A 13783-nucleotide genomic window follows, 5' to 3' on the forward strand; every position below is an offset into this window, starting at 1 on the left:
TCACTTGCTTTGCAGCAGGAAAGACCATGTTTAAATACCTAGAACTTTCACATACCTAATAAAATTAATAGTGGATTGAGGGATAATAGAAATGATTGTCATTAGACATCAAGTTACATACCTGGATTGTCTGTGTCTTTCTCTCAGAATTTTTTTTTTGAGATATCTTGTGTGGAAGGAAAAACTCACCTAAAGTGATTCTGATGGCAGTTTAAAAACTAAAGATAACATAAAGAAAATTTGAAAGGGTCCAAACCTATGGCTGAAAATTTCAAACTTTTCAAATATTCTTCTAGCACTTTCCAAGTGTGAGAATTTGATTTGTGTGGTAAGAGACTGTCTTCAAACTGGAATTAAAGATTGGGTGATATTCTTGTTTTGAGACAATAGCCACATTTAATAAACCTGGAAACCCTGCCATTTCTTTTGGGGAGTTAATATTGCATGATTGATGGGTCCAAAGTATTTCCCATGATATGGTACGCATCCATACCAAAATCTACTCAAAAACAACAAAGGATTGTTTTACTACGCACTGTGCTGAACGCAGTGAGCTAAATTGGTACAGTTCTTATTGCTTAAGGAATACAGTAGAATGTAAGCAAATGTTAATTACATTATGCTGAAAAAATGGATAAATTGTGTTGGCATCTTGTTCAGTTGTTGTGGGTTTTTAAAATTTTCAGGGGGAAAATATGAAAACAATTTAAAAACTTTATTGGAGGGACTTCCCTGGTGCTCTAGTGGCTAAGAGTGTGCTCCCAAAGCAGGGGGCCCAGGTTTGACCCCTGGTCAGGGAACTAGATCCCACATGCCCCAATGACCATCAAAGATCCCACATGCTGCAACTAAGACCCGGCGCAGCCAAATAAAGAAATATTATTAAAAAAAACTTTATTGGAGTATAGTTAATTTACAGTGTTGTATTAGATGATTTTTTCTTTTAATTCTAGGAAAAATATGAATTGCTTGTATAAAATGAGGTTGGAAGGGGAAGAGGAATCACTGCATTCATTCCAATTATTTGAGGGAAGTTATTATGTAAGAAAGGGAAGTTAATGTAAGATAGTGAAGGACAGGGAGGCCTGGTGTGCTGCAGTTCATGGGGTCGCAAAGAGGTGGACACAACTGAGCTACTGAACAATAGCAACATTGTAAGAAAAATAAAAAAAGAGGAACCTTGGTGATTCAGAAACTGCTAGAGTCTGGAGTAGGGGCTGAGTAGTGGCCGGGCTCGGTGGGATGAGGATGGGGTATTAGTCTGCGAAGACCAAGCGAATCCATCTGATTGGGGTGGCTCCAGGGAGTGGTCACATGTACTGAGAACTCACCTACAGGCAGGCACCACCCTAAGCCCTTTACATGCATTGTCTCCTGTGATTCCCCTAACAGTCCCCTAAAGTAGGTACAGTTTTACATCACACTGCTTTACTTCGCATGAAGAAGTAACACCCGGCCTAGGTTTGTGGCAGCGCTGTCACGGGCGTCCCCGACTTCTGAGCCTGTGAGCTCCGAGCCTGTGCAGTGTCGGCCGTGGCCTTGGACTTGGTTCTTCATATGCCTGCCTTGATCACTTAGGAAGGTGACCTTTCAGCAAAAAAGCCAGAAAGTACAGGCCAGGAATAGACTGTGACATGAAAGAGAAGCCTGTATGGAGAGTGTTCACCAGGATGACAGCATTCACCGGCATTGTCACTGATCCTGAATCTTCAGGGAGTTCTAACAGGATGCCAGCCGCCTGGCTGCAGAGTTAACCTTCCATCCCATCCTGTGGGTTTGCAAGCCAATTCCCATCGTGTGTATGAAATACAGCAGTGATTGGCTGGGAAGGGACCCACTGAGGGAAAAGCAAGCGATTACAGAGGGTACGGGATTTAAGGAGGTACTTGCTCCCTGCATTTGTGCCCAACCTCAAGAGTGAGTGCCCAGCACTGGGGACCCTCCATGTCTGAGGCCTCATCCTAGTCCTCACCCCATGGCTAGGAAAAGGCTGCTGCTGCTGCTAAGTCGCTTCAGTCATGTCCGACTCTGTGCAACCCCATAGACGGCAGCCCACCAGGTTCCACCGTCCCTGGGATTCTCCAGGCAAGAACACTGGAGTGGGTTGCCATGTCCTTCTCCAATGCATGAAAGTGAAAAGTGAAAGTGAAGTCGCTCAGTCGTGTCTGACTCTTCATGACCACATGGACTGCAGCCTGCCAGGCTCCTCAGTCCATGCGATTTTCCAGGCAAGAGTACTGGAGTAGGGTGCCATCGCCTTCTCCAGCTAGGAAAAGGGGTGACCCTTAAATTTTTATGGCCGACAGCGGATAGTATGAGCTGAATTTTGTTTCCTTTTATTTCTGTTAAATAGAGGAGAAATGCTCCTATATGAAAAAAATATCTTTGATTCCTGAAATATCAAACTAAAGAATTACCTATTTTACGCAAAGTGATTTGTCACTAAATATACAAAATATGAATATGAGTAATTTGTTACACTTATTTATGTAGCTGTGCTTGTTCCCTGACCAAGGAGTGAACCCGGGCCCTCTGCCTTGGGAGTGCAGAGTCTTAGTCACCTGGCCACTAGAGAAGTCCCAAGTTTGTTATGTTTAGGTAAGGTAAACATAAAGCAAAAGAAGGTAATTCCCTGGCAGCCCAGTGGCTAGGACTCGCTTGATGCTTTCACTGCCATGGCCCAGGTTCGAATTCCAGGGGAACTAAGATCTTGCAAGCTGCATCACATGGCCAAAAAAAAAGAGAGAGAATAAAGCAAAAGTAAATATTAACTGCTAAAAAGGCCCTCACCCCGTTTACCTTCTTCACCCTCCCCTATGCACATACAACTCAATAGCACAGATGCCTCAGTTCTTTTTCTGCATCTTGAGGAAAATTGTTCCTGGCTTAGGGACTGTCTTGGCAGGCTAAGGGATGAAGCAGGCAAGAACCCAGACACAGCAGAAGCCCTGATTCAAAATCCAGCAGGAAATAAACTAATGGGAAAGTGTATTTCCGGAGACTCAAGATAAAGGAACATTTAAAGTCTCTTAAATATAGGTTTTCCAGTAACATATAACACATGGTCCTTTCTTAGAAATGATGATAGAATAGTTTTTCTTTCCTTTTTGTTTGGTTATAATGAAGTTTCTGGGCAGTGCCTCAAACACAAGCCTGCAATATATTTTAGGAATTCTTTATGCATGGGCGTTTGTTTTACCTTTCTGGTGTGCCAGCCCAAGTATGTAACAGTGAGATAGAGCTGTCTCTGCCTGGAAGTACCTTGGGCTATTTATATATAAATGGACAGAAGAAAACTGGATTTGACCTCAATGATGTGGCCTCCTTTTCTTCCAGAAGCAGACAAGAGGACCATGTGGTAGTAACACAACTGAATAAGTGTTTTTGAAATACTTCATTCTAATAAACCCATAAGCCATGTTCACATTTGGGGTTGAAAGCATGCTCTCTCCTCATAAATCCTTCTGAGGGTCTTCCAGGAATTTACCCAAGAAGCAAGCCAGTGTATCAGGTGATGTGAATTTCCTTTATGTAAATAAGAGGCAATATGTTCAGTGAAGTGGATGAAGCTTTGGACTCAGACACATAGCTTCAAAACCCAGTTATGTCTCTGACCAGCTGTGTGTCCTTAGGCAAGGTGGAATTCTGTAAACAAATTTAAAGAATTTCATTCTGACCTTTGTTAGTTTCTTATTTCTCTCTCATCTTCTCTCCTGTGAGGAGATAGATTCAATGGAAAAATAGAGCAATGTAGAATTTACCCTGTATGGCATTTGAGGCAGCAGTATAAGCTGTGTTAAATCGATTTGAGTATTATTCTAGCCAGAAAAGGTGAAAGTGTACTTTCCTGGCTTTCCTTTTCCTCACTGACCCCTCCCCTGAAGTCCCACTGCCCACTTCCCCTTCTTTTCCTGACCCCTAAAAATTGGATTGCTCCTGAGCTCTGTCTCAGCATCTCTTCACTGTGTTTGGTTGGTCTTCTGGCTTTAAATATGCAGGTGACTTCTAAATGCTTATCTCTGGTCCTCAGTGAGTCCTCTGAACTCAGACTCACCTATCCAACTATCTCCCTAATACCTTTGCAGTGGTGTTCAATAAGCATCTAAAACTGAACATGGCCAAAGTAGACTTCTCACTTCCTCCCCTCTCTTTTCCCCAGTCAGTCTTCCCCATTGGAGGGAGCCAGTGTCATGCCAGCTTATCATCTAGGTGTGTGCTCGGCCTTCTCTGTCCATCCTTTCTAGAATTCTCCCCACTTCTTGATCATTCCCCCATCCTCACCCCAAGAGAGCAAGGATCTTACCCATTGTTTGTTTACTACTATGATCTCAGTACCGCAGAGAATGCTAGACGCAGAACGAGAGCTTAATAAATATTTATTGAATGAAAGAAACACTGAATAAATGAATGAGTGAAAAAAGGGAAGAAAGCAACTTAACAAAGAATTTGCTAACGATTAGATTGTAGGACGAAAAGAATTGGCTCAATTCTAGAGATGTTGTTCCTTAACTTGATTTTTTTTTTTTAATCTAATTCATGCATTCCTTATGAATTTTCTTCAGTGAATTTGGGCTTCAGGGAGAACTAGAGTAGTTAGGGGTCTTGAGGAAAAATATTTACGCTTACGCAGTTTGGGGGTCTAATAGTAGCAGTTATTGATGAAAAGATACTGAGTTCAGAGACTTTAAATGCAAAATTTGATGACTATTAAATGCTTTAATTCTCAAAGTACAGTTGAATTGCTTCCCAGTCATCCAAATCTTTGTGGAAGTCTCCATCTTTTTTACTCTGTTGACAGTGAGCGTGATGGATGGAAACAGGCTGCCATGTTCAGATCTGCAGTGTCTGGCTGGAAAGATGTCTTAAAAGGGGGTCTCTTTGGAACTGACTTCTGAGCGTTAATTTCTTCTACCAGGAAATCAGTAAATGACCCTTTCCACCTGCTGCCATCCGAATTTGGAATTTGGTGGCTTCATTGATTTTTGTTGCTGCTGGATGAATTTTCCAATTGGTTTCGAGGAGAAAGGAGATGGCATTTTTACATCTCTGCTGCTCTGCCAGCTTCTGTTTGCAGGGACAATTCTCTGCATCCAAATTAAACTTCACATGATGGTATTTTGCCCCTTTGCAAACTGATGAGTTGGGAAGCCTCATGCTTATGAAACACTGGCTTGCTATCTTTGGCCAGTATCTAGATTGTGAACTGGTGAAATTTTGAAAACAAAATCCCCTCTGGCCACAATAAGCAAGTTGAATATAGACACTACAGTGCCACCTGCTGGCATTCTGAGGGAAATGCAAGTGATGCTTAGGAGAAGCTCTTATGTAACAAACAGATCAAAAATGCAAATCCAAGGATAAATATTTGAAATGCATGGTAATTTGAAGAAGGTAGGTAAAAATAATGAAGTTATAAGTCAGCATTTTAGAGAGGAAAATATTGACTTATTTTGTGATAACTATGTAATAGTGAGAACATAACTTTTCTATAATGTGTATTTTGGAAAAATGGGTTGAAAAATTAGAAATCAGTCTTTGAATTTTTGAGACAATTTTATATGTGCTATATCCAGGTAGGGAGACTTGAGTATATTTTGGGAAGACAACCAGGCTAACCATGCCTCAGTACAGCTTCTTGCTGGCCTCTAACCAGTCAGGGAGCCTTGTGCCTCTGGAGACTATGGTTTCCTGCACAACTGGGATTGGATTAAACAATGGACAAAATTCCTTACAACTCAGTAAAGTGTATTATTCTAAATCAGCAAAGGACTAGAAAAAAGCTACCATTTCTTTAGACCCTTTTCCCATGAAAACATTTCTTTCAGAAAAAGTGAAAGACATATACATATTTTTAGTTTATTACATAGTTAACTAGTTTATCAAGAGCTAGGGATAGTTGAAATATTTTAGGTCAAGACTTTCCTAGTCCTAAGAGCGAGTCTAAAACTCAATGCGCCGCTTCCTTTGCCGTCAGAGGTCATCTACAGAAAGCCTGGTGATGGTGCTGGCTGGTCATGGCCAGTTGCCGTAAGGTAGACTGAGGCATATGACCACAACTTTGAGCTACAAATGCAGCAGAATAAAAATGTTTTTTTTTTTCCTTAAAAACACTAAGTTTATGAATTCAAACCTTCAGCATCAATATTATTTTGGAAGGATTTCCTGCCTTGATCCCCAGGCACCTAGCCAGTGCTTCACTCTGCTGCCTGCTGGCGTTCGCCTTGCTTCTGCTCCTGTGACCCTGAGCACTTCCTCGCATGTGTGGCTGCTGCCTCTCCTCCACTTCCTTCTCCTTCCTCTCCCTCTTACTTCCCCTACCACATGCCCTCTCCCCTCCTTCCCCCTCGTCCTTCAGCTGTTGCTTCTCCTTCTTCGCGTGTCTTTTGTTCACGTTCGTCACGCTCCCTCCATTGGGAGCCCCACTTGATTGTCCATGTACCTTACTCACAGTAGCATCAACACCAAGTCATTTTACCGAATGAATGAAGCTTTGAGATGGTTGTTTCATGGAAGCCTTTCAAGTATTTTTTTAGGTATTTTCATTTATTATGTGGATCAGAAGGAAGAGAGTGTATCTTGGAAGCTAAATCTGGAAAAATGTGTTGACAAGGTAGATTTTCCTCACATTTTTTTGTGTTGGCAGCATGGTAGTATGGTGAGAAACTAGGCTACAAGTCTAGCTCTTCAGTAGTCGAGTCCTTTCCCCTGTTTTCTGTTCTTTCTTCTTACTCTGTCCCTTCATGGACAGTAGGAGTCAGTCCAGCTTTTGTGCTAGTCAGAAACACTTTTCTTGCAGACTTGGGGTCTGAAGGTGCTTCCATTCTCAAATGTTGGTCAGCGGTCAGCCAGCATCGATGCAGTTATTCCAAAGAGAGATGACTTGTCGCAGGTGGCTCTGCATGAGAGGAAGACCCCAGCCCCTGTCTGGTCAACTTAAGTTCTATAGGTTCTTTTTTGGTCACTGTATTGGGCAAAAAGTTCACTCAGGTTCTTCTGTAAGATGTTAGGGAATAACTTGAGTGAACTTTTGGGCCAACCCAATACTTCTCTTCCTGATTGTTTCCTTGGAACTCTGCCCTTCTCACACTGAAGGGTGTTTCACCGGACGCCGCCTCTGTGCTCCACCCTGGGTGGATGTACGTGCAGTGGAGATTCAGGCGTAAATCCTCTGAGCTCCCCTGCTTGTGTCCTGATGCAGGTTCCTTCTTCCTGGCTTTCCTGCTCAGCAAACTCAGGGACGCCCGGCTTACCTCTCGCACTGGACCCACCTGGTGGAAGATGCTGCTCCACCTCTGCTCTTCCCCTTTTGGGAAAAACAATTTGAACTTTCTTTGGTTCTCCTGCCTTCTTTCTTTAAGTTGATATCTGTCTATGTATTTTCTGGAGAAGGGCTTAATCACCTGGTCTGGGGCCGAGTTCACATTTCAGGTTCACACACTGGCAGCCTGGGGAGGGGAGGGTATGGGCCAAATCGGATGCCCAGACATGTATTAATGAACTTGGACACATTTTTAAAAAGATCGAGTTATTTACCGTCACTTAAAAAGGTGGAGATCTTGTTAAAAAAAAAAAAAAGAAGAGTATATTTCTGGCTTCACTTTGCACTTTGGAAGACCTAGTGAGACATGTAGCACACTTGCCAGACGGCAGCAAGTTACCAGAGGAGCTCCAGCCTGGCTGCTCCCTACCTGGGGCTTCCAGTCTCCTGTGGCTTGTTGTCCTTGGACCTCTGCACCCTCCTGATTTCTCCTCCAGATGACCACCTTACTCATCTACTGGGACTATCTTCTCATTATTACCTATCTGCTAGGTCTGTATTTCTCATTGGTCTTCTCTTTCCCACTTATATTAAAGAGTTTTTTTAAAAAGTGTTTATGTATTTATTTATTTGACTCATGAGGTCTTAGTTGTGGCATGCGGGGATCTTTGTTGTGGCTCAGTAGCTGAACACAGGTGTGGGCTTAGTTGCTCCGTCGCATATGGGGTCTTAGTTCCCTGACCAGGGATTGAACCCAAATCCTCTGCCTTTCAAGGTGGATTCATAACCACTGGACCACCAAGGAAGTCCCTGAAGGACTTCTTAATGGAAATAACTTAGCGTGTAGATAATGATTCACAGAAATGGAAGACACTTCAATGATCACCCAGTCAAGTCCATTCCCATCATTTAATATAGGTCATACCCTGAAGTGAATCTTTAATTAGTGTTGACAAATGGCACATTAGCATGTTTCTAGAAAGGCGGCAGATGGCTGGGAAAGGCTGTTGGTTAATATTCTGTAGAAATTTCCCTGGTTGCGCTAAGCTGATTGATGCTGGGTCCCACTAGTTAGGAGGGTCTTCAGGTCTCACATGAAGGTAAGGCTCCTTGATAATCACACTTGTTTTTCTTTTGTAGGAATCCTCTCCACAAGTCAAACTCGGAAGACAGCTCTGTAGGTCAGTACCACTTTTCTTGGTTTAACCATTGCTAATGAATTATTTCCTTTTAATGCTTTATAGAACATATAAATATGTGAACATACAAAACCTACAAAGAATCCTTCCATCCAGAAATAAACATTGTTAAGATTTTGATGAAAAGCTTTCCCCTTATTTTCTGTGTTTATGTGGGTTTTAAGAAGCATAATTTGGATCATATTCTACAACTGAATATATCCTGAGCATGTCCCTACATGATTCAGTACTTTTTACAGTAAAATTCTAAAGTCTGCATAGTAATCTGTCATGTCAGATGTGCCATAATTCAGACAGCCAGTCTCCTTTGCTGGGCATGTAAGTTGTTTGCAATTTTTTTCTCTATCACAGAGAAGTGCTGCTACCACTGAAAATCCTTGAGCCTACCCATGATCATGTCTTTAGGGTGCGTGCTCAGTCATGTCTGACTCTTTGCGACCCCATGAGACCCCACCAGGCTCCTCTGTCCATGGGATTTCCCAGGCAAGAATACTGGAGTGGGTTGCCATTTCCTACTCCAGTCTTTAGGGTAAATCCTCCAATTTGGAACTTTTGAATGAAAGATTATGCACAATTTGGATGTTCTATAGTTTATTTCCTTGGTTATAAAATCGACTTTTCTGATTTTGTCACATTTTATTCTGTATGGGTCCAAGAAAGTCTGGCAAAGTAGTCATAATTAGGAGCGTAAGTGCTGAAGTCAGTCCTTGATTTGGATTTGAATCATGACTCTACCAGCTGCCTAGTTATGACCTTGGGCAAGTGGCTTCTCTCTCTAAGCCTCAGTTTTCTCATCCACCAAATGGAAACAAGAATACATCACATGTTCATCATTAGTGAGTGTTAAGTGAGATATGCATTAGATACAAAGTGGATATGATCAGCTGGAGATTGTTAGGTCTTGCCATTTTTTTTTTAAAAAGCTGCGCCTCCATTTCAGAAATATTAAAATGGGAAGAGAGGAGAGTATAGCTTACAAGAAAGTGAAAGTGAAAGTCGCTCAGCTGTGTCCGACTCTTTACGACCCCATGGACTATACAATCCATGGAATTCTCCAGACCAGAATACTGGAGTGGGTAGCTGTTCCCTTCTTTTGGGGATCTTCCCAACCCAGGGATCAAACCCAAGTCTCCTGCACTGCTGGCGAATTCTTTACCAGCTGAGCCACCAAGGAAGCATAGCTTATAAGAAAAAAATCCTATTCCCAGATTGCCCGAGAGAGAGGTATTACTAATCCCGCTTCTGCTGCCACCTTTCATGGCTGATATTTGCTGTCGTGTTTAGCCCAAAGGCAGAGGCGCCTTCCAGATGCTGAGAACAGAGGCAGCCTCAGGCCAGCCGGCTCCGGTCTCCCTCCAGTAGTCCTGGGGGTTGTCAGAACGTAGTGAGGGCATCCTGCTTTGACAAATGATGCCCTTAGCACAGGAGCCCTAGGCATGGGGTTTCCACGGGTCTGTTTCGTGCTGCACTGCCTGGCACCACCAGTCTAGACCATGGAAGCCAACAGCGCATCACTCCACGGGGCCCTTTTCCAGTGGCCGTGGAGCAACCAGACCCCAAACAGGTGACAAAGCCGCAGCTTCGGTGTGCCCCGCCCCTGAGAACAGATAGGGCCGCCACTGCTTCATTTGATTTTTAAAGAATAAAGGGCCACCCTATTCTTCCCTTTTCCTCACTTGACCCCTCTTCTCTTGCTTCATAAAAGGTATTACGTGTTCCTGAGGATCACAGGCCGAGCAGATAGGAAAAATGTCTAGCCACGACACTGAATTTGTGTTTCACATCAAAGTCACCCAGAACCATCTGGGAAAGATGGAGGGGTGTGTGTGAGTGTGGGGGGGTGGGTGTCTAGTTGGGAGATGTTACAGCAAGGTGGCAGTTTGCTTTTCTCATCACGGTGCCCTGGGTGAGCTGTAGGTGGGTCACCAGGTAACCTGAGTATCAGAGAGGTGGGACTCACACCCCGCCTATGTCACAGCCAGACCCACACCACTTCCACACCATAGAGGAAAAGGGTGGGTCAGCCCCACAGACCTGTGAAAGCAGCCTTACTCACCACTGTGCACAGCACATACCAACCATTCTGTTCTCTTCGTAAAGCTGGGATAACAGAAATAAATCAAGGGTAGATCAACAACAGAAATAACAACAAAACAAAGTTAACTTTTTAAAGCATCCTATTTGTGGTTCAGTTGAAATCATTGTGGCTGAGACCAAAGGGGGAAAACTATACCACAAGACAAGGCAGAATTAGACACAGTAGTTAAACAGACATCAAAGTGAATATAAGTATGCATGTTTTGCCTGTTTTTTTGGTGTTTCTTTATTTCTCATCTTAACTCCATTGTACCATTTCTTGCTCTTAGGAAATTTGCATTTCTTTTAAACAACTTTATAGGCATTTCTAAGTCTTTTCACAAAACCGAAAGAGAAAAACTGTCTTTTTTTGTGAAATCAAAGTATTCTGACAAGCTTTGAATTGTAAGGAAGAGGTTACTTTGGTTATTAATGAATTTATTGCTTGTGCCTTTTTTTTTCTTTTTTTGAAGGAAAGGGAGATTGGAAGAAGAAAAATAAGTATTTCTGGCAGAACTTCCGAAAGAATCAGAAAGGAATAATGAGACAGACTTCAAAAGGTACTGTAACACAGCTGGCGGACAGTAGGTCCTTTCAGCTCTAAAATGTTAAGACGTTTGGGCTGCTAATCTAAACAGATGCTGTAAGTTAGAATAAGTCATTGCATGTGCCCATAAACTGTTCAGCTTTTCTGACATTCCTATCATTACTTTAAGACTTCATCCCAGTGGATTTTCTTTTCTTTTTTTTTTAATCAAAGAAAACAAAACGGAAAGAGTTCACAGTCCTTCCTTTTCATAGATCTGACAGCGGAGAGCAAATCTTTCCTTTTCTCAATCACATCAACCTCAGGGAGATCTTTCCTGGCCAAGATCGGCCCTAAAAGGGTCTAGAAAGTCTTAGCGTTTGTTAGTTTTGGACCCTCCCCCCTGCCCTGCCAGTTGGGGCCTTTGCAGTCTTCTGAACTCGGATGCTTTTCCGAGGCAGGGACAGTTATGGGGCTGTTGCCCCTGGAAACTCTGTCTAATGGGCTGACATCATGGGAATTTGCCCAGGCTGCTTTGTGAAGGGAGTCCTGCCCTCCTCTTGGCCGTGTCTTTTGTTGTTGTTTATATAGTAAGTAAATATGTCATCCCTTTGAGGCCCAGTTATATAATTTATGTTTCTCCAGCATTCAGACAGGGAGGGGAAACAAAGCTACTTCCAGATTCCAGTCTGGCTGGATAAGGTTATCATTAGATGAACATTTTTAGTTGCTCACCGCTGGTGCGGCTTCTTTTCTTTCACGAAATCTCAGTGCCCTACCCTGGGCAGAATACACAGTTATTCATACACACGGAAACGGGAAACACGGGCAGCCTGTATGCCAGGGGCACACCTGGGTTCCTTGGCAGCCGTCAGGGGGCTTATTGAAGTTGTCTTGCTGTAAGGGAGTTATTCTTAAACATTCCCAGTTTCTCCTTTTTGGAACACACCCAGCATCACTTGAGATTCAAAGTAAACCCCGGATTCTAACAAAGTCTTATTTGGAAAGAAAGAAAAGGAGAGAGATGGAGGGAGGAAGCCAACAGTTCATCGGCTCACGTGGATTTCTTTTTAAACCCAAGCCACTCCCTCCACCACTGGAGGAGATGCGGATAGTAAAATGAATCACCACCAAGGCTCTCTCTCCCCTCACCTGGCACACACCATCACTCTTCCCGCACAAGGGACTGGGTGGTGAAGGGAACTTGAGCGGTGTTTCTGGACTGATTGATTACAAAATGGAAATGAGATAAAGAAACACAGGGGAACATAAATTCCAAGGTAGGTCCTGACCGCGATGCGTTCCCACAAGTCTGCAGCCAGACTCGTTTAGTCCGTAGCCCAGCATCCTGATGACACTGACAGAGGTGAGGTGTGTGTGGGAAAGACGTGGTGGAGGAGAAAAGTGAGGGGTAAGAACTCTGGCTACACGTGACAGCGCGTCTGCACCTGACATAATCTCCCCACGCGCTGATCAGAGGCACCTACGCCAATGTGACTCTCGTGTGTGAGAGCAGATGGCTGTGTTCGCTTTTCAGGAAAACTCTGTCAAAGGATGCTATTCGAGGAGTTCTCGTTCCCTCTGCAGTTCTAGCTGCCTTCAGTTCCAAACTGGAAGTTGAGTTCCCCTCACAGGGTGGAAACATATTTATGACAGTGGTACTTTCAGATATCCACGTAGATAGTACCTTCCTTCTAATAAACTGAAAATATTTCATGCCTGTGATTATATTTACTTGTGCGTGTCCCCTGAGGAACACCAATCAAACTGCTTCATAAAAATCTGGGCTTTTACCCACTCCTGTATTCTTGCCTGGACATTCCACGGAAAGAGGAGCTTGGTGGGCTACAGTCCATGGGGATGCAAGGAGTTGGACACGACTGAGTGACTAACACACTTCATAGGCTTTTACCAGGCTGTGAGCTTTGTTCTGCGGCAGACACTGTGACCTTCAAGTTCTCTGTCTTGAAAGGGGATTCTCTTCCCATCTTCCGTAGAAACATTTTCTTCTTGTTAATGTTTGAAATGGAAGGGCACGGAGAACCCTTGGCTGAAGGAGCCCTGGAGTGCTTGTCGCCTCTAACTGAATCTTTAAGTTAGGTCTCTGCCTGACCGGTCACTCCAAACTCCCTGTTAGCCTTTTTCCAAAACTCCTCCACTAGACCCTCCATCGCAAAAGCTCTGATCATTTCAAAGGATTTGTTTCCATGGTAACATCCATATGTTCTTGGAGCTTGTTTCCCAATGAGATGGGCTCACTGGCTTTCCCAAATGCAGCCCATTCCTGCTCCTGTGGCTCCATCAAGAACAGGGTCCTGGATCACATCCTTTAGTCCTAGGTGACAAACAGTCAAGACTGGCATCCTGTTTTATCTATTATCTTTTTCATTTCTATTGTTTTTCTTCCTCGATCTCTAGGAGAAGATGTGGGTTACGTTGCAAGCGAGATAACAATGAGTGATGAGGAACGGATTCAGTTGATGATGATGGTCAAGGAAAAGATGATCACCATCGAAGAAGCGCTTGCTCGGGTAAGAGTGTGGATGTTTGGTTTACATTTGTGAGCACCTGACCGCCTTACATTGATAAATGTTGAGGGATGGCTATAGACTAAATGTTTTTGTCCTCCCCCCACCCCCCCAAATTTATATATTAAATCCTAATTTGGAAATGAGACCTTTGGAAGGTGATTAGCTCTTCAGGGTGGAGCCCTTATGAATGGGA

General features: G+C 43.4%; 1 protein-coding gene across 2 annotated transcripts in view; it reads left to right on the plus strand.

Moving 5' to 3' along the window:
• SASH1 (SAM and SH3 domain containing 1) overlaps positions 1-13783 on the plus strand; it is a 188996-nt gene that overhangs the window by 106362 nt on the left and 68851 nt on the right. For both annotated transcript variants that reach the window (XM_081529916.1, XM_081529917.1), the window contains exons 5-7: positions 8399-8439; positions 11007-11093; positions 13478-13590. In XM_081529916.1, coding sequence (XP_081386042.1) covers positions 8399-8439; positions 11007-11093; positions 13478-13590 — 241 coding nt within the window. The remainder of the gene's footprint in view (positions 1-8398; positions 8440-11006; positions 11094-13477; positions 13591-13783) is intronic.

Source organism: Giraffa tippelskirchi, chromosome 9 (genome assembly GCF_054371585.1).
Source record: "Giraffa tippelskirchi isolate mGirTip1 chromosome 9, T2T-mGirTip1v1.2.pri, whole genome shotgun sequence".
Classification (NCBI taxonomy): domain Eukaryota; kingdom Metazoa; phylum Chordata; class Mammalia; order Artiodactyla; family Giraffidae; genus Giraffa; species Giraffa tippelskirchi.